The 18,384-nt window shown below is 55.7% G+C and overlaps 2 protein-coding genes across 7 annotated transcripts in view; one reads left to right on the top strand and one right to left on the bottom strand.

Moving 5' to 3' along the window:
• Positions 1–8,577, top strand: part of PKD1 (polycystin 1, transient receptor potential channel interacting) — a 78,448-nt gene extending 69,871 nt beyond the window's left edge. The window contains exons 36-46 of the mRNA XM_050980023.1: positions 165–367; positions 860–1,054; positions 1,275–1,414; positions 1,984–2,111; positions 2,758–2,923; positions 3,484–3,609; positions 3,764–3,938; positions 4,367–4,654; positions 4,941–5,075; positions 5,336–5,650; positions 5,963–8,577. Coding sequence (XP_050835980.1) covers positions 165–367; positions 860–1,054; positions 1,275–1,414; positions 1,984–2,111; positions 2,758–2,923; positions 3,484–3,609; positions 3,764–3,938; positions 4,367–4,654; positions 4,941–5,075; positions 5,336–5,650; positions 5,963–6,502 — 2,411 coding nt within the window. The 3' untranslated portion in view covers positions 6,503–8,577. The remainder of the gene's footprint in view (positions 1–164; positions 368–859; positions 1,055–1,274; positions 1,415–1,983; positions 2,112–2,757; positions 2,924–3,483; positions 3,610–3,763; positions 3,939–4,366; positions 4,655–4,940; positions 5,076–5,335; positions 5,651–5,962) is intronic.
• A 1,683-nt stretch (positions 8,578–10,260) lies between these two features.
• TSC2 (TSC complex subunit 2) overlaps positions 10,261–18,384 on the bottom strand; it is a 32,176-nt gene continuing 24,052 nt past the window's right edge. For all 6 annotated transcript variants that reach the window (XM_050980316.1, XM_018915759.3, XM_018915758.3 and 3 more), the window contains 10 exons: positions 16,949–17,109; positions 15,945–16,432; positions 15,006–15,081; positions 14,682–14,768; positions 14,242–14,428; positions 13,308–13,447; positions 13,010–13,088; positions 12,406–12,497; positions 12,065–12,163; positions 10,261–11,519 (listed from right to left, as the gene is read on the bottom strand). In XM_050980316.1, coding sequence (XP_050836273.1) covers positions 11,352–11,519; positions 12,065–12,163; positions 12,406–12,497; positions 13,010–13,088; positions 13,308–13,447; positions 14,242–14,428; positions 14,682–14,768; positions 15,006–15,081; positions 15,945–16,432; positions 16,949–17,109 — 1,577 coding nt within the window. In that variant the 3' untranslated portion in view covers positions 10,261–11,351. The remainder of the gene's footprint in view (positions 11,520–12,064; positions 12,164–12,405; positions 12,498–13,009; positions 13,089–13,307; positions 13,448–14,241; positions 14,429–14,681; positions 14,769–15,005; positions 15,082–15,944; positions 16,433–16,948; positions 17,110–18,384) is intronic.

Below are 18,384 nucleotides of genomic sequence, written 5' to 3'. Positions count from 1 at the left end.
GCAGCCACCAGTGGTAGAAATGTGTGGGATGGTCCCTCCAAACTCTCCCAGGGCTGGGGGCAGCTCTCTGCTGGGATGAGCGCTGAGCCCAGCCCCTCCTGTGCCCACGGGGACCTTGGCAGTGATGTTCACCCTGCTCTCCCTGCTCCTCCTGCTGCCCCCAGTTGCAGACCAGACGTTCAGGAAGCGGCTGCTCCCTCCCTGGTGCTCCCTGCTGGCTCATGGCATCAGCCTCCTGCTCCTGGCCACCGCCGCGGGCGTCTCCGTGTGGATCGGGGTGGGCTTCTCCTCCAGCGTGGCCCTCATGTGGCTCATCTCAGGGATATTCAGCTTCCTGGCATCCTTCCTGGTCTGGGAGCCCCTGAAGGTGAGCGTGGCACGAGTGCACTGACCTGGATGTGGGATTAACTTGTCCAGCTGCTGATCACAGTCATGGAATTGTTGAGGTTGGAAAAGCCCTTTAAAGTTATCGAGTCCATCAAACACCACCCCCGTGTTCATCACTAACCCAAGTCCCCAGGTGCCACATCCATGTGGGTTTTGAACACTTCCAGGCATGGTGAATGCCCTGGGGCTGCCCCTTCCCCTTGACAAGGCCTTCCACAAAGAAATGGGGTCAGAGTGGGCACTGTGTGCACTGAATGGTCTCTCCCATCCCTGCATCCCTCAGGAAGGGTGGGATGTGGACATAGCAGCAGTAGGAGAGGCAGGGTGGGTGGCAGGGCTGGTGGCACTTGGTTTTGAAGGTCCAGGTAGGAGCTGTGCCATGCTGGCTGTGCCATGGGGCCCACGGGAGCTGCTGCTGGGATGCTGAGCTGGCCCAGCTGCCTGCAGCCTCAGCACTCTCCCTGTGCCCCAGGTGCTGCTGGAAGCCCTCTATTTCTCCCTGGTTGCCAAGAGGCTGCACCCAGAGGAGGATGACACCTTGGTGGAGCAGCCCTGCGTGGAGCACGTGTCCGAGAGGATCAGCAAGGTCCGGCCCCCGCAGGGATTTGCCCTGTTCCAGGCCAAGGAGGAGGCCAGGAAGGTCAAACTGCTGCACAGGATGCTCAAGGTGGGTCATCTCCAGCTGCCTGGTGCCCAGGTCTCAGACACATCTGAGTGTGGGTCCTCCCAGTCTGGCTGGGATGCTCTGAGTGCTTGGCTCCAGCTCCTGCCTCAGTTTCTCAGCCTCTGGGTCTGATCCTCTTGCATGGCCATGGAAAGCACTGCTCTGCTGCAGGAATGGGATCCAGCCCTTCCATGCAATCCCATTTTTACCCTTTGCTTCCCAGAATTTCCTCATCTACATGATGTTCTTGCTGGTGGTCCTGCTCACCAACTACGGGGACGCCTCCCGCACCAGCCGGGCCTTCCTGCTGCAGAGCTCCATCAAACAGCAGCTGGGCAGCAGCGACTTCCTGCTCATCAAGAGGTACCTGCCAGCCCCTGGGGGGCTCAGGGGCTTGTGCTCCACACTCTGTCCCATAAGAGGTTCCTTGGTGCCCATGTGGAGCTGGGCACTCCACAGCAGTGAGCGGGTTCTCTTTGTGTCTGTGGTTCTGCTGCTCCCCTGGAGAGCAGAGGGGCCTCTGGGGATTGAGAGGTTTAATTCTCTGAGGTTTAGTGATTTCCCCAGTGGGAAGGGGCTGTGGGAGCTGATGTTGATCTTTCTGGAGCTGCTCTAAAGCACATGAGTTTCTCTGTCTCCAGAATTTTACAGCCACAAGTTGTAGGCATGAACTGGGTCACGAGAGCCAGAAATGGCATCTTGGCCAGACTCTGCCTTTCCTAGCTCTGCACATGAGTTTAACTGGATTCAATTTTCCCAGCTGATTTTCACAGCCCTGGGAGCTCCCAGCAGCCCAGCCTGGCACTGGGATCACTGGGCTGAGGATGTGTCCCTGCAGTGCCCTGGGCTCTCTGTGCACATCAGTGTGGCTTCTTTGTGCCCCAAAGTCCCTGGAACTTGGACTCAGCAATCTCACACCTTCCCCCCTGCAGGTCGGATCAGTTCTGGGTGTGGATGTCTCAGGTGTTCCTCCCTTACCTGTACAACAACGGCTCTGGCCAGGAGAGCCACAGCACCACGCTGGGGACAGCCCGGCTGCGCCAGCTCCGCCTGCAGGGAGGTAGGAGGGAGGGCAGGGACGGTGGCTCTGCTGTCACACTGCGAGGTGACAGTCCTGCAGGGGCAGCTCTGGGTGCAGCTGGGGCTGAGGGAGGCAGCACAGCCTGGGGAGGCAGTGGTTCTCTGCACAGATGACCTGGGGCAGTGGATCATGGAATCCTGGAGTGCTTTGGGCTGGGAGAGACGTTAAAGTCTATCCAGGGATACCTGACACTTCCTGGCCTTGGGCACTTCCAGGGATCCAGGGGCAGCCACAGCTGCTCTGGGCACCCTCTGTCAGGGCCTGCCCACCCTCCCAGGGAACGATTCCTTCCCAATATCCCATCTAACCCTGCCCTCTGGCAGTTTGAAGCCAGTGATGTATCCAGGGACCAGAGTGCATGTCCCCAGTTATCCAAGGCCAGTTGGGATGCCTCTGTTCTCCTCCACTTGTACCCAGCTAATCCACTCTGACCTGGAGGCATGGCTATGTCATGACTCCTAAATTGGACAGCTCTCTATTTTTATGATTAACATCCATCCTTTCCTGAATCCCTGACTTGTGCATGCCCATTCCCTCACCCTGGTGGGGATGGGTTTGGAGGGGTTGGGAGGGAAGGTGAGCTCTGTACTGGTTGTGCTGGGCTCACAGGCTGGTCTCATTGCAGCTGAGTGCCAGCAGAGTGCCCAGGACATCCTGCAGGGCATGGGCAGTGCCCAGAGGAGCTGCACTGACCAGCACAGCTTTGCCACTGCTGACTATGGAGTGGGCTGGGAGAGCACAGCCGGGAATGGGACGGCGGCGTGGGCACACTCAGCACCCGACCTGGCAGGGTAAGGGCTGTCCTGCTGCCCCCACCCCTGCTCCCACCCCTGCTGCTCCTCCAGGGACCCTTACACACCTCTCCAAGGTCTTTACAATGCCCTGGGTTGTTCCCAGCCCTCATCTCAGCCCCTGGCAAAGGGGGATGGACATGGAAATTCTGAATGGCCTGAGCAGCAGTGTTGTGCTGTTCTGGGGGCTTGGGGACAGAGGGATCAACTCTGCTCCTTCCAGGGCACAGACAGGGCAGGGGAACCCAGCACCCCAGATCTCTGCTCAAGGGGTGACAGCAGGTTGTCCTGCACCCTAGGCAGGACATAAATCACACTTGGTTTCTCCTCTGGTCTGTTCCCAGAGACATCATCTCCATGCAAGGCATCATCTCCATCCACAGGGCCTGGGGCTGTTCTGGGGTTGGGAGCACTGAGGTGGATCAGTGCACCCCTGTAATCTGCCTTGTGAAATAAATCCTGAGGGGCAGGATCTGCATCTGCACACCAGATCCTGGCCTGCCATGCAGGAGAGCAGCCAGTGTCCTTCAGCCTCACCCACGGCTCCTCTTCCTCTGCAGGATCTGGTACTGGGGCTACATCTCCTTCTACGACAGCAGTGGCTACGTGCAGGAGCTGGGCCCTTCCCTGGAGGAGAGCCGGGCTCAGCTGGAGTTCCTGCAGCAGCACACCTGGATCGACAACATGTGAGTGAGGCAGGGCAGAGGGAGTGTCCTGCTGTCACCTGGGCTCCTCAGCAGTGCTGCTGGAGTGTCACAGGGCACAGGATCCATGTCCCACCCAACAGTGGTCCCAGAGCTGGTGCTGTGCAGCCCCTGAGCTGCTGCTGTCCCCCTGCAGGAGCCGGGCAGTGTTTGTGGAGCTGCTGCAGTACAACCCCAGCGTGGACCTGCACGTGGCCCTCACCCTGCGCCTGGAGTTCCCTGGGGCTGGCCAGGCCATCGCTGCTGTCACCATCAGCCCCTTCCCCCTGCTGCGCCTCAGCGGGGGGGTCACCCTGCAGCTCCTCATGATGGTCAGTGTGGGGCCTCCCCTGCACCCCGTGCCCTCTGCTGGGGGGCTCTGGGGACCCTCACCCAGCCTGGTCACTGTGGACTCGAGCTGCTCTGCCCGAGGCCACTTGTCCCCACATCTGTCACCCTGCCTGGGTGTGGTGTCAGCAGAGCTCTCATCCCCTGGGTGCTGCCAGGGGCACTGGGTGTGGGCACTGGGGGCCTTCAGCATGGATTGGGGTGCTGGATGAGCGAGGAGGGCAGGGCAGGATGCAGGGGGTGCTCCAGGTGTGCAGTGGTGGAACTTGGCCTGGTGTGGGGGGATTTTGCTGTCCTGGGTGCAGCACAGCAGTCAGGGCTTGTCCTCTCATCTCCTGGTACCTTCTCCACTCCTCTTCTCCTGGTAATGTCTCCATCACCTCTCCTGGTGACCTCTCTGTTCCTCCCCCAGGTGTTCCTCATGCTCTTTGTGGTTTACTTCGTGGTGTCAGAGTCTCTGGCCATCAAGAAGGAAGGCAGAGCCTACTTCACCCTGTGGGGCAACTACAGCCAGTGGCTTTTCATCCTGCTCACCACGTGCACGGTGCTGGTGCACCTCAGCCAGGCCACCCTGGCAGACCAGCAGTGGCTCAGGTACCTCAGCAACCGCAGGGGCTTCACCAACTTCTACCAGGTGGCCTTCCTCAGCTCCGTCTTCAGCAGCCTGGCCGCCTCCCTCCTCTTCCTCCTGACCGTGCAGGTATGGCGGGCTAGGGAAGCTGCCCATGGGTGCTGGGTGCTTGTCACCCCTGCACAGCCCTGCCAGGGGAGGGGGTGGTCGGGGGGCCACGTGTCTCTGCTGGGCACTTTGAGTCTCTGAGGTCTCTGGGCCCTCGATTCCCTTGGGGAATTCAGTCAGGTGGTTCTGTCTGCAAGGAACCTGCAGCCTGGGGTGTTTGTGCTCTGCTGGGGTTTGGGTTTCTCACGTGTTTCTCACCCTTCCTGGGCTGGGGTTGTGTCTGTAACTGCCTCCTCTCCCCTCCCAGGCCGCCCAGCAGCTGCGCTTCGTCCGGCAGTGGTCAGTGTTTGGAAAGACCTTCCAGAAGTCCATGAAGGAGCTGATGGCTGCAGGGGTGGCCTTCGCCCTCCTCCTCCTGGCCTATGCCCAGCTCGGCTTCCTGGTAAGCACCCCTGTCCCCCTCCCTCACAGAGGGGCTGCTGGTGGTCCTGCTGCCCCTTTTCCCTCATGACATGAGCAAAGCCCCTGGGTCCCCTGGGCACTCTGTGCCCATCCTGCCGCCGGCACCTTTGGCCAGGGGCTGTCCCTGCCCCAGCCCATTTGTGGGCCACCCCTCAGGGCCCACGTGGGAGGGGATATTGAAGGTCAGGGGAACATTCTGCTGCCGTTCCCTTCTCACACATCCCCTCCGTCCCTCTGCAGCTCTTCTCCTCCTCCTCTGAGTCCTTCCGCAGCGTGGGCAGCAGCCTCCTGCTGCTGCTGGCCCTCCTGCGGGGCGGCGCCAGCCTCCGGCCCTGCCTGCCCGAGGCCTCGGGGCTCTACTGCCTCTTCTGCACCTCCTACGTGGTGCTGGAGGCGTGGGTCGTGCTGCGGCTGCTGGCGGTGGTGCTGATCCAAAGCTACCGCGAGATGCACTTGGAGCTCTACCGGCCTGCCTTCGAGCCCCAGGACTACGAGATGGTCGAGCTGTTCGTGCGCAGGCTCAAGATGTGGATGGGCTTCAGTAAAGCCAAGGAGGTGAGGCCAGCCTGGGTGAGGCCAGCCTGGGGGCTCTGTGGAGAAGGGGCATGGTGGCACAGAGCAGCACCCACCATCCTTAGCCTTTCCCTGCCTTCCTGGCAGGTGAGGGCTGGAGCAGTGACCACCCCTGGGGGCCCAAGAGAGATGGGGAACCGTACAGGCATCAGCTGCCCATTCTCAGCCCCTCAGTCCCATGTGGGATCCAGCCCATGCCTGTCACACCAGGAATGGCTGGGAGCAGCCCTGGAGCTGTTTGGAGTGTTCCCCCTTCCTGCCCTAACGCTTCCCCTTTCTCCTCTTCCCCCCCAGTTCCGGCACAAGGTGAGGTTCGAGGGGATGGAGCCGCTGCCCTCCCGAGACTCCAGCGACTCCAAGTCCTTCCGTGGCCCCACTCCCAGCGCCGCCTCCGACAGCTCCAGGACCTCCACGTCCTCCAGCCAGCTGGACGGGCTGAGCCTGGTGCTGAGCGCCCGCGACAGCCTGGAGGTGGACGCTGACATCCAGCGCCTCCTCTCGCTCTTCGAGATGCTGCTGGCGCAGTTCGACCGCGTCAACCAGGTGACAGAGGACGTGTCCCGCATCGAGCACCTGCTCGAGTTCTCCCGCAGCCGCCGCGCCCGCAGGAGGCACCGCGGGCCCGAGGGCAGCTTGGAGCAGGGCCCGTCCCTGGAGGCACCGGACACGGAGCCGCTGTCGCCACGCTGTGCCGGGGCCGTGCCCGTGCCCGGCCGGCTGCTGCGGGCCAGCCGCGGGGTCAGCGCGGCCACGGGCACGGTGGGCAAGCCCTGTGCGGCCAGGAGGAAACGGCCCCTGCGGGCCAAGAACCGGGTGCACCCCACGGTCAAGTAACGGGGTGCGGGAGCGATGCCCTGGCAGGGCTTTGTTGGGTGGGCTGTGCCCGCCCGGAGCTGCCGCGGCGGCTGGGCCGGCCGGGCACGGGGGCGCTCCGGCCACGCCGCTGGCACGGCCACCGGCCCTTCGGAAGCGGCCCCAGGGAGCGTTCCAGTGGTAGAGATGGAAGGGGAGAAGGCCGAGCCTTTCCCCGGGGCATGAGCAGGTGGAGGAGATCCCTGCTGGCTCACAGGGAGCAGCTGGGGGTGTTCAACGGCCCCGGCTGCAACCGGCCACAGGTGGGACTGGGGTGGGCACAGGGGGACGGGACAAAGCTCCCCCCCCTTCCCTGCTGGCTGTGCCGGATGGGAAAGGGAAAGGAGAGCCCCAGGCCTTGAAGGTTTGAACCAAGTCTTGGATTTTTGTCGACCAGACGCACTGTGGAGGAAAGCGACAGCTTTCAAGAAGGTATTTAACCCACCTTGGTTTTTAGGCATAAATAGATATATAGAGAAATGCTATCTACACCCAGAGCAGTTAATTTCCAGTATTGGCTACTTTTATCCTCCAGAAATTGGTACTATTATTTGTATTTAAAGAAATCCAATATTTAAAACAAAGGACATTGCAGCGAGCTGGGGACGAGAGACCCCTGGGCTGCCTCAGCCACCTCCCAGCGTGGGGTTCCCAAACTCCCAGCGTGGGGTTCCCAAACTCCCAGCGTGGGGTTCCCAACGTGCTGGTGTCACTGTGGTCCCTACCCGCCCTGTCCCCCCGCCGTGGCCCCGGGGTGCAGGCGCCGCTGGCTGCTTGGCTTCTCTAACCCAAGGAATGTATTGCCCTAAGTATATGTATTTTTGTTTTTGGTTTACTTGTTCCTATGTACTGCCCAGCACTTTAAACAAGGCTTTCCTCGGCTACCAGTGACACGTGCGAGCTAAGAATGGGATAATATATCACAAAAGCAGTATTTTGTTTGTTTAAATCATAAACTGAAATGGGCAGGGAGGAGGGGAATGCAGCCCCAGCTCAGGCAGCAGTGCCAGCACCTTCCATGAGCACAAAGGAGGCAGGTGAAGCCCTGAGGGAGCTTTTTTGGGGTCCCTCCAGCCCTGCCAGCTGGGATTCACCATGTGCTGGGCTACAGCTGCTGGGCTACAGCTGGCCTGTGCCATGGGGCTCCCCAGATCACAGCCTGGGGGTGCCTGAAGCCCCCCCAGGTGCTGCCTTCCCCTCCTCAGCCCCATTTCACCTTATGGCTATTGTAAGTAATTTATACGGGGTTTGTTTGGTTTTTAAATGTATATATTTTTGTATGTTTGCTATATTTTCATAGCATCGGTACCGTGTTTGAAACATGTAGATAGGAGACAGAACACTATTGTCAGAGTTATTTAAAGGATGTATTAAGTGCTTCTTCCTGGGAATGTCCCGTGTATATAAGGATTGGGTGTCTGTGTGTGTGTGGTGCGTGTGCTCTCCTGGGCTGGCTCGGAGCAGTGGCCACAGGTGGATGGGAAAAAGCCCCCAGTGGGCTCCTCCGTGTGTTCCAGAACCTGCTCCATGCTTTGGACAGGTGAGAGAGGGGAAGGGAAGGCTGAAGAGGGCAGAGCTGCAGGGCAGGGGCCTTGGGTTCAGCAGCCTCTGGTGCTGGTGGGGCTGGAAGCACCTTCCCAGGGCAGGGAGACTTTTCCAGGTGGAGAGAGGGGGCTCCTAAAGCACTTCCATTGCTCCATCCCCTCCTGAGCCTCCCCTCCAGCCCCCAGCTGGGTTGGATACTTGGGAAGATTTCATTCCAGCATCCATGTGCTCCCCTGGCCATGTGAGTCAGGGTGGCTGCAGGGGGACACTGGCTGCTCTGGGATGCCTTTGGGACAGGTCTGAGTTACCTTTGGAAAACTCAGGTGCTGTGCAGGACAGATGTTGTGGAAAGGTTGCAGAGGGATGAGGGCAGGAGAAGACAAGTGAAGTGGTGCTTGGTCAGCATGGAGGTGTTGGAAGAGCAGAAGACACAGAGACATGGAGTGCAGAGGGGAGAAATGAAATCCTGGTAACCCAGGACAGGGGAACAGGGCAGAGAAGGGCCCTGAGGGCACGAGTGGGACAGGGAAGTGCCTGCAGCAGGCAGAGCCAGCAGCTGGAGGCTGAGCCGGGGCTGGGATCAGGTGCTGGTCAGCTTTGTGCTCAGAAAAAATACCTGGTTTTCAAGCCAGAGATAGAAAACTATTTGCCTTGGATTTTTTTGTTTCTTTAACTTCCCAGGCAGCACAGCACCAGGCTCAGCTCTGGCACATGCCCATGGCTCCTTTTTGGTGACAAGGACAGTGCCATGTTCCCAAAGCAAGGCAATAAGAGGAGCAGTGGTGAGGTGTCCCAGAGAGCTGGGATGTTCCCAGAGCCCAGGACTGGAGTCCCTCCAGCTCCAAAATTTCTTTCCCCACACCCCTGCTCTGGCACAACCTGTCTCACCTGTGTGGAGCACCAAGGGTGTAGATCCAGCCACCCCACGGGCTCTGTGGGAATATTCAGTGATTGAAAGGTCCCAAATAAACCAAGCAGGTCTTGGAAGTCTCTTGAAGAGCCAAAAAGTTCAGTTCCTGATGGTCAGTTCTCAGCTCGAGTATCCTCATTAGAAGAGGTTGGGAGTAGGAGGGAAGGAGGGGCCAGCAGGGTCCCAAATGTTTTTGAGCAGCCATTTCTAAGCTAAGGGACAGCTGGAACAAAGATGCTCCCCAAATCCATCTGGATTTTTGTTCCCAAGTGCCTGTTCCTTGCCCTGTGTGTGTGTGACTCGGTGTGTGTGACTTTACCAAGTGCTCCTCCTGATGCCAGAGGAGCAGGAACGGGATCAGACAACTGCCCTACTTCCCTGAAGTACGGAGAGCAGCTCTGCCCCCCACCGTCCCTTGCAAAGCCCAGCCCTGCGTGGTGGGCAGCACCCACAGCTTCCAGCACTCTGTTCTCTTCCAGCAGCTCCTGTGCCAGCTCCAGCAGTGTCCCAGGGTCCCCTCCATGTCCCAGGCTAAGGCTCCTCTGCAGCCAGAGGGATTCAGTCATGGAGTTACACCCTCACAGCAATAAACTTGACTCAAAGCCCATAAATCCCCCCTGAATGTATATTTTTGTGTCTGTAGTCACCGAGAGATGGTGTCTTATTTATTACCTTGAATCTCACAGTGATGTATCAGGATCAAGCTGCTTAAATGAAAAATGAGACCCCCATCCATTCATTCCAAGGGAGAGGGAGGGACTTCTGTAAGTGCCTTATTTTTTCTAATTTTTGGGGTTTTTTTAAAGAACAATGATTGTGACCAAAATGCCAACAGTTCCTGTCTGATCAGCATTTCACTACAAACAAAAATGGTGTATTTTGTAACTGTGGGGATGTTTCTTACAAAGTGACAAAGTCAAATAAACACTTGACTGCTAAAACCTGGCTCAGGTGGTTTTGTCCTGCTCCACATGCTCCTCTCCACCCCACCCTCATTCTCTCTGCAGCCATAATTTTAATTAAGGTCTCCTCCACAGCACAAGACACTTTCTAAAATCCTCCAGCCTGTCAGGGCTGGTGTTAGTGAATGAGCTCACCTATGGTCACTGGGGGTGGCACAAGGACTAAGCTGACAAAGTCCCCTCTCCAGCAGAGGGAATAGCCCAGTCCAGGACTGGAACACAGCCAGGAATCCATGTGTCCAGCACTGGGACCAGGCTGGGCATCTAAACCAGGATAGGAGGAAGGATTTATATTGAACTTTCCCAGGACATCAACACCACACTCATCAGACAAATATTTTATTTCCTGTATGACTCATAAACACTCGAACACAACGGACACTTGGTGTTCCCACACACCTGTACAGGTGAGGGCTGTCCCTCTGTCCCCTCACCTGTCCCTTCACAGTCCCACATTGTGCACATTGCACTTGTCTTCATCTCCCTGCTGGCAGCCATTCCCACAGCCATGCTTCCCACTCACAGACCAAGCAGGAGATGAAGTTCTCACAGTATAGTCCAGCTTATGACGTGCCTCCCAGTTGGGTGGTGTAGTGTCTGGTGCCCTCCTTGCCTCAGGATGGGCGGCAAGTCCCATTCCAGCTGTGCCCACCTGCCCTGGCAGCTCCAACTGAACTGCTTCAGTCTTCCCTGAGAGCCTCTCTGTCAGGGAATAGGCAAAACTCATGGGGAGATGATGCCCCAAGACTTGTCAGCAGTCAAAAAGGGATTTAGTAGGTGCATGGGGAAGGGTGAGACACCCCAGCATTCCTGCAACCACGGAAATTCTGCAGATGGCCAAAATGAAGAATAACCTTGGGAACATAAGCAGCGTTTTGGGCAGGAGAGAACCCAAATTAACTCCTTCCAGAGCTGGCGGCAGAATGAGTCAGAGCCTGAAGAGTCCAAGTGCTGACAGCCCTGAGGTTCAGGGAGGAACTGGGATTCTGGGGTGCTCAGAAATAGCAACTGGATTTTCAATACTTCATAATTAATAAAGTCCTCAAAAATCCCTCAATTCCTGTACCTTCACAGGAGGATTTGCAGAATATCATCCTTTGTCTGCTTCCACCAGGAGCTGGTGTGGAAGGAGTCCAAAGAAAGGTTCTGCAGGGAAGTTCCCAACAAGAAGCTTTGAAACAGCTCAAATCAAACCAAACACAGTGGGTTGGTCCTCTGGGAGCTTCTGCTGGGAATCCAGTGTCATCCTCAGGGGCACCCAAAGCTCCTGGCAGGTTCCGTGCCGAGTTCACATGCAAAGGAGCAGCCAGGCTGCGCCTCCCAATCCCTGTGTCCATGCAGCTGCAGGGATCAGCAGGCAGGGAACACAATTCCATGGCCTCAGTGTCCCTGCAGGGACACCCTGAGCCCAGCCCTACACAAACTCGGTGAAGTCGTCCACAGAGGAGATCAGCCTCTTCCTCTGCCCTGTCTCGTAGGTGGGAGGGGGGTCCTGAGGGATCTGGGGAGGGGGCTTTGTGGGGGCAGAGGGGTGCAGCTGCAGGGGAAGACCAGGGCTCTGGTACTGTGTCTCTTCACGGAGCTGAAAGGCAACAGAGAGCAGGTGAGCTCCATTCTCGCCAAAATTCTGCCAAATTTCCATCTGAGCAGGGCAGGTTACCAGGACACCGTGGCAGTGCCACTCTGTGTCCAAGCATGGGACAGCAGGAAGAATTTCCCCATGGAAAGGGTGGTCAGGTACTGGAAGGGGCTGCCCTGGGAGGTTTGGAGTACCCATCCCTGGAGGTGCCCGTCTCTGGGCTGGGAACAAGATGGGCATTGGACACAGGTTGGACTCGATGGGTTTGGAGTGCTTTTCCAACATCAGTGATTCTGGATTTCCAGGATCAAGCTTCCCAAAGCCCTTACTGCCAGTGAAACTGTTTGACATTGCCACAATTGAACTGAATGATCCTTAAGGTCCCTTCCAACCCAAACTCTGTGATTCCACGACCAGCTGGATTCTAATCGCTGTACACACAGCCCCTCCTCTCCCTCAGCCAGTTCTGACAGCTGGTTTCACCTGCCTCAGCTGCAGGCAGAGTCTCAGTCAAGCCCAGTCCCACCCTGCAGAGCAGCTGCACTCACCCGGTGCCGCAGCCTCTTGATGTGGCGCAGCCTCGCAATCCATTTGGAGGGGTAGGTGTCCGTGGGGTTGGATCTGCTGTGGTGCACCTGGGAAGCCATCTGGGGAGAAGCAGGGAAAGAGAGGAGCCACATTAACATAACCACCACAATAAAATTAATCTAATTTTTCAGAGCCCTTAGACAGCAACTGCAATCCAGCTCTGACTGTTCAGGTGCTAACTCTGGCTTCAAGGTCAAGTAGAAGAGTTGTTTCTTTGCTTTAGCAGGCCCTGCCTGTTTCCCTGGAAGCTGCTGATGGCCCAAAGCAGCAGCAGGAAGCTCAGGAAGCTGGGGGTACTCACGTTGGCATGCAGGGCCATCTGACGGGCTACGAAGGGCAGGTTCTTGTCAGAGATGATCTTGGCAACACTCGTGTCCACCAGACCCTCCATGTCTTCAGTTTAAAGGAATAGGAAAAAAATTCTCGTAAGACAGTTAAGAAGTAGAAGGTTGCCAGTAACTAAATATCTAAGTCAAATAAACCTGAGGAGTTGTATCAACCACGCTCCCACAAGCTCCACAGCTCCTGCTCTAACAGAACCTGCTCTGCAGTTTAACACAACTGGCTCTCAAATTCTGGCTGCTCCATAAAGGTTTGGGGAGAGCCTGCTGGGCTCTCATGTGGACCAAGTGTGAGCCAGAAACACTTTTGGTAAAACACCTGCACCAGCACTGCTGAACCCTTCATGTCCTCCAGCATTCCCAAGCAGCTGCTGGAGGCAGGGGTCTGCTCTGCTGCTGGCACTGGGTCCTGAGCATGAACACAGCATGAGCAATCCATAGAAGGGACATGAGCAGGGCAAAGCCAGATGTAACTGGGCAAACTGGTTCCAGAGGGCTTTTCCTGGAAGTTTTAACTTTTGAAACACAAGCCCCCCAGCACAGCAAAGGCTGAGGAATTCCCACCTTTCCGGCACTGCAGCGTCACCAGGTTACAGTCGTAGTCCAGGGGGGTGATGATCACATGGACAAAATTGAACTGCCCCTGAGGAGAAGCCAATGAACCAGTCAGAAACGTTTCCCTGGCAGCATCGTGGTTTGAGAATGCCATAAACACACACCAGTGAAGCCACCACAGCCAACAGCTGCCCCCATAATCCCCACACAGCTTTTAGGGGAACACCCACACACACAGGGTTACAACCCACTCAGGGTTACAACCCTGAGCTCCTACTGTAAGACAGCCACGAGGAAAGTCCCCTACCTTTATTGTGCCCAGTTTGAAATCCTCTCCAGAATCATTGTAAACAATGGAAACAAAATCATTCCCCAGGTGCCTCTTCTTGTCACAGCGGTATTTATCCAAATCCTTCGTGGGCATCAGAGTAGCAATGTGGAAAATGGCTGGAGAGGGAACACAGAGATCCTTGGGCTGGGCTGGGAAAGCAGCAGTGCTCACGTGCCAGTAATAAAAATACAAACTGTGCTCCCTCAGTAGGTTTGTCCCCGTTTGTGACAGCTGAATCCAGTCCCACTGGGTGCTCCAGGGGTCCTGGAGCACAGAGGGCAGCAGCCAGTGGGAAGGACCACAGCAGCACAGGGAGGAGAGCCTGGGTTAGGGAGGAAAGAGGCAAAAGAGCTTAAACCAGGACTCGCCCTAACTGAGCTCTGCAGAGCCCCAGGTGGAACTGGACTCCATGTGATGAGCACAGAGCCGTGGGGAAAACTTTGGGAACTTCACCATATCCTGCTGGATCCTGGACGATTTCTGCACTGCTTGGTGCTGCAGGAGCTGGGTGACACTGCAGTGACACAAGCCATGGCCACAGCAATGACATCCCCTGCTCAGAACTGCCCTTCAGAGAAACAGAGAAATGCTGACACCACCCTCAGTGAACAGCTTTTACAGCAGCTGGGGACAGCAGCTGAATCTCCACACCAAACCCTGCCAGCCTTTAAAGAGATGATAATTTCACAGATATACAGAACAGATCTTTTCACAGAGCAGACCATTATAAACTGGTGGTTTTTTTGTTAAGTAAGGCAGGTATGTTTTGGCCTGAACTTTATCACATGGCTTGCAGAGCTACCAGAGAGAGCAGGAGGGGATCAGAGCCCAGAATATTCTCCTGGGAAGGAACCAGTGTGGAAGGCAGGTCAGTTAAGGTGAGGAGACACAAACCATCCTTCCAGCTCACCCTGCATGATGTCATCGTGCCAGCAGTAGGTGAACTGTCCGTCCTCCCCACACACATCCAGGCCACCCAGGTAGATCTTGTCTGGCTGGCAGTCCTTGAGCTCGATGAGCTTGCCCAGGCCCGTGAGGAACTCGGTGTAGCGGTAGGAGCCGTGCTCGTTGGACAGGATGGCAATCTCGTTGTTGCTCTGGGACACAGGGACATGCCACGTGTCACACTCAGTGCCACCAGCACTGCACCAGCACCAGAAACCCCTTCCTGGGATTAGGTGATTGCCTTCACAGAAAGGTTCCATGCAGGTGCTGATTTTTAACGCAGGAAATTAGGAAAAGGAAGGTTGCTGCAGGAGCAGGGCAAATCCCACAGCTGGAGCAGGGAAACCCCACAGCTGGAGAGGTTCCCAACACCCCAAAAGGATTCAGGCCCCTGCTCACACTCACCTGGCCCTCCCCAACATAGAGCACTGCAATCTTGTGTGTGTCATAGGATGGGATCTGATCCAGGAGCTGCACCGACCTCTCAAATGTCTGCAACCAAACAGAGACCCCACCTGAGCAGCCTGGGAGGTGCCTCCCAACCCAAACCATCCCAGCATTCTGCCAGCTTTAAATAATCCCCACCACAACCCCATCACAGAGATCTCCCACCTGTGCCACTGCTGCTTTAAACTGCAGCACCTGAGCTGGATATTTGTAACTATCCTCTGCATTCCAAGAAAGTCATGAGGTTAAAACAATGAAGGATTTATACAACTCCTTGCTTACCTCATTTGGTAACAAGAGGGGTTTGTTGTTTTCATCACCAAAGAAGGGGGAGTGGTACAACTGTAAAAACACAAAGCTGAAGGAGAGAAGGAGGGAGAAGTCTGTTACCATAAAAATTAAGTCAGTTTTGATCTGTTGGAGGTAAGAACGTTATGTACAGCAGAAAAATGAGAGGAATTAAAATGCTAACAGGGTATTATTCATCTTTTAGAGACACTCTGAGTGCCTGGACTACCTGCAGTTTGCAACAGACCCCTGTCAGAAAAACAATGCTGTGTTAAACAGCAGCAGCCACACAAATTCCCTGTTCAAAGGCAGGGAATGGAGGAGCAGGAGTGCCCTCCACAGCTCTGGGGACATTTCTAGGCTCTCAGACACATGATTGTACAGACATTTGCATTTTACCTGCCCTCAATCAGATGAAAATTGTCTCATCATGCAATTTTGGACAGGTTCAAAAAGCAACTATTAAAACCCTTCTTTTCCTTCTTAGGATTTTGTACACTCTATTTCTTGAAATGCAAAATTAGCAATCCACCCTGTTCACAGCAAAATTAACTCTGGATAACCTGTGGTCAAGCCATAGCCCCTAAATTAGGTATATTAAGTACAGGAGGAATCTACCCATCTATTTCTTTCACCATTTGGGAGTTCTGTCTCCTAAGTTCATCTGGTGGTGGTGTGCTCAACAGGTCTGTATCAGCTCCTGAATAAAGCAGGAGCTTTATTCAGACTGGCGCAGGAGTGGCATTCAGCTGGCACGGGTTCAGCTCTCCACTTAGCTCCATATACAAATTTTTAGTCACAAAAGTGTTTATGGAGAAAAATGCTTTTGTTTGTAAGAGGTGATAATTTGAATAATTAATTCTTTTAATGGATGCTGTGCAGCCACCCCCCGGAAGGATCCTTGATGGAGCAGCTCAGGGGCTCTGCACCCACCTGGGGTTTATCCCAGGGACTTTCTCCGTGTTGGACGCTGCTGCCCTGCCCTTGAACGCGTCTCTGTCGATCCTCTTGCCCCTCCTGGACGGGGCGGAATCAGAGATGGTGTAGCCCCGCGGCCGGTGGCCCGAGGGCGAGCGGGGCGAGGTGACAGCGGCGGTGCCACCGCCCTGCCCGCCGGCCCCGCCGTCCTCTCCCCTGCCCAGCCAGCCGCCCAGCCCTTCCCCTTCCAGGTTCCCCGACTGGGATTTGGATTTCACTTCCGTGCTCAGCCTCCGCGGCACCTCCCGCCCGTTGGCGTCCTTGAGCACCTCCTGCAGCGTCTGCAGCTCCGGGGAGGAGCTGGACTTGCTGAGGGGCTGTGAGGGCTGGAAGGAGAGCTCCTCCAGCGCCCCCCGGCCCTCCTCCCGCCCGATGGGGATCCCGCCCTCCGACAGCTCCTCCGACTTCAGCGACTTGTCCTCCTGGCTGGACGTGGAGGAGGACTGGAAAAAAAAAAAAAAAAAAAAAAAAAAAAAAAAAAAAAAAAAAAAAAAAAAGAAAAGAAAAAAAAAAAAAAAAAAAAAAAAAAAAAAAAAAAAGATTAACAGTTTTCATGGAATCAGAGAATCCCGGGATGGTTAGGGTTGGGATAGACCTGAATGCTCATCCCATGGTTGTTCCAAACCTGGCCTTGGGTACTGGCAGGGATCCATGGCAGCCACAGCTGCTCTGGGCACCCACTGCCAGGGCCTGCCCACCCTCCCAGGGAACGATTCCTTTCTTTTCCTGACTGCCAGAATAAAAGCCAACAACAGCAAGGCTCAAGGCACCCCAACACTTCCAAGGAAAGGTGGGCAGGAAGGAGCACAAAGCAATGTGGATCGAGGTCCCTGATAAACGAGGATTTTCCCCTGACCCCCCCAGTGCCATCAGCGAGCAGTTTCTGAGGGTGCCATGAGGGAGTTCACGGCCATTCCCCCCTGGCTGTGAGGCCCTGCTGGCCCTGGGCCTGTCCTTACCCTGCTGTACGAGTCCTGGGCTTTTCCAAACCTCTCCTCGCTCAGGACGTGCTCGGAACACGAGGTCTCCATGTCCTCGCTCTCGGGGGACTCGGCGGGAGACTCGGCCTCCCTGAGCTCCATGTCGCCCGGGCTGCCCTCCTCCAGCACCACGGCGGATTCTAGGGAGACACGGGCACGGCAGCTGAGGAGGGGGGACACGGGGACAGGCCCCCCATCTCTCCTCTCCTCTCAAGTACCAGCCTTTTCCCTACGGGATCTCAACGGAAGGCCATGCCCGGTGAGTGCCCTGGCATCTCTTGGCACGTCAGACTCGCTCCTGGCTGCCCTTTCTCCAGGGAATAAATCACCTCGCCCTCACAGCCTGCCTGGGGCCAAGGAAGTGCAGCTGTTTTTTCCAATTTGTTGCTGATGGACAACAGGGCACGGGATGAGGAAACGGGACCTTGGACGTGGGTTACCAGGACAGACAGGAACTACAGAGATGTAGGAAAGTATGGGATAAAAGCTCACTGGAGACATCAGCTCTCAAAGGGAGCTTTTCTTGTACAGAAATGCAACGCTCCCATGCCCTGAGGCCTACAAGGAGATAAGCAATTTTCCCAGGAGCCATTTCCTTTGGCAGCTTTCCTAGAACGTCTTGGGAGAAGCAGAACAATTCAGCCCTGAACATGTGGAAGGATGAGAGCAGGGGTGACAGGGGCACTGGTGGCATCTGCTCAGACACACAGGGAGTAGAACCACACTGACAAAAAAGCTCCGTGGAAGCCCTGCCTACGTGGAGGATTTAACCTTGGATCTGCTCCAGGCACTGACCACAGGGATGAGTCTGACCAAAGGCTCCTCCTGGCCTTGCTTTTTGTCCTGAGGAAAAGGCTGGAGAACAGGAGGCTTCCCATTATGCACACAAGGGACTGGAAGACCAATCTGAAAGGCCAAGATTTGTTTTCCGAAATAATAACAATAAAAGTAATAAAACCAAAAATTAGCACACACAAAAAATATAAAGAAAATCAGCAAAATTAAAAAAAATATACAAAGAAAAAAAATCACTAAAGCAGCTTTTCCTGGATTGATTTCAGCTCGCAGGACCAAAGTTATTTCAAAGAAGCAATTAAGAGTTAGCATTGCACACACAAACCTTCTAAAAATACAAAACAAACCAAAAGGAACCAAAACAACGTGCTGATCTGGTTAGCTGTCCAAGCCAGAACACACCTGCAGATACCCAGTGCTGCCAAGCTCCCCTCCTACACCACTGCCAAGACTGCTGGTGCTTTGAAACAACCCAAGCACTAATTATTCCTTAGGTGGGAAGAGAATAACAGGAGCAGGGGGAAGTACAGAAAAATATTGAACTGCAGCAGCTTTGTGTTGCTTTGAGAGGCCTCTGACAGCAACCAGCAGCAGCTCAGAACACCCCACTGCTGTGCTGG

Source organism: Serinus canaria, chromosome 14 (assembly GCF_022539315.1).
Source record: "Serinus canaria isolate serCan28SL12 chromosome 14, serCan2020, whole genome shotgun sequence".
Lineage (NCBI taxonomy): Eukaryota > Metazoa > Chordata > Aves > Passeriformes > Fringillidae > Serinus > Serinus canaria.
Note: the sequence above shows the minus strand (reverse complement) of the source record. Positions and strands in the feature narration are given on the sequence as shown.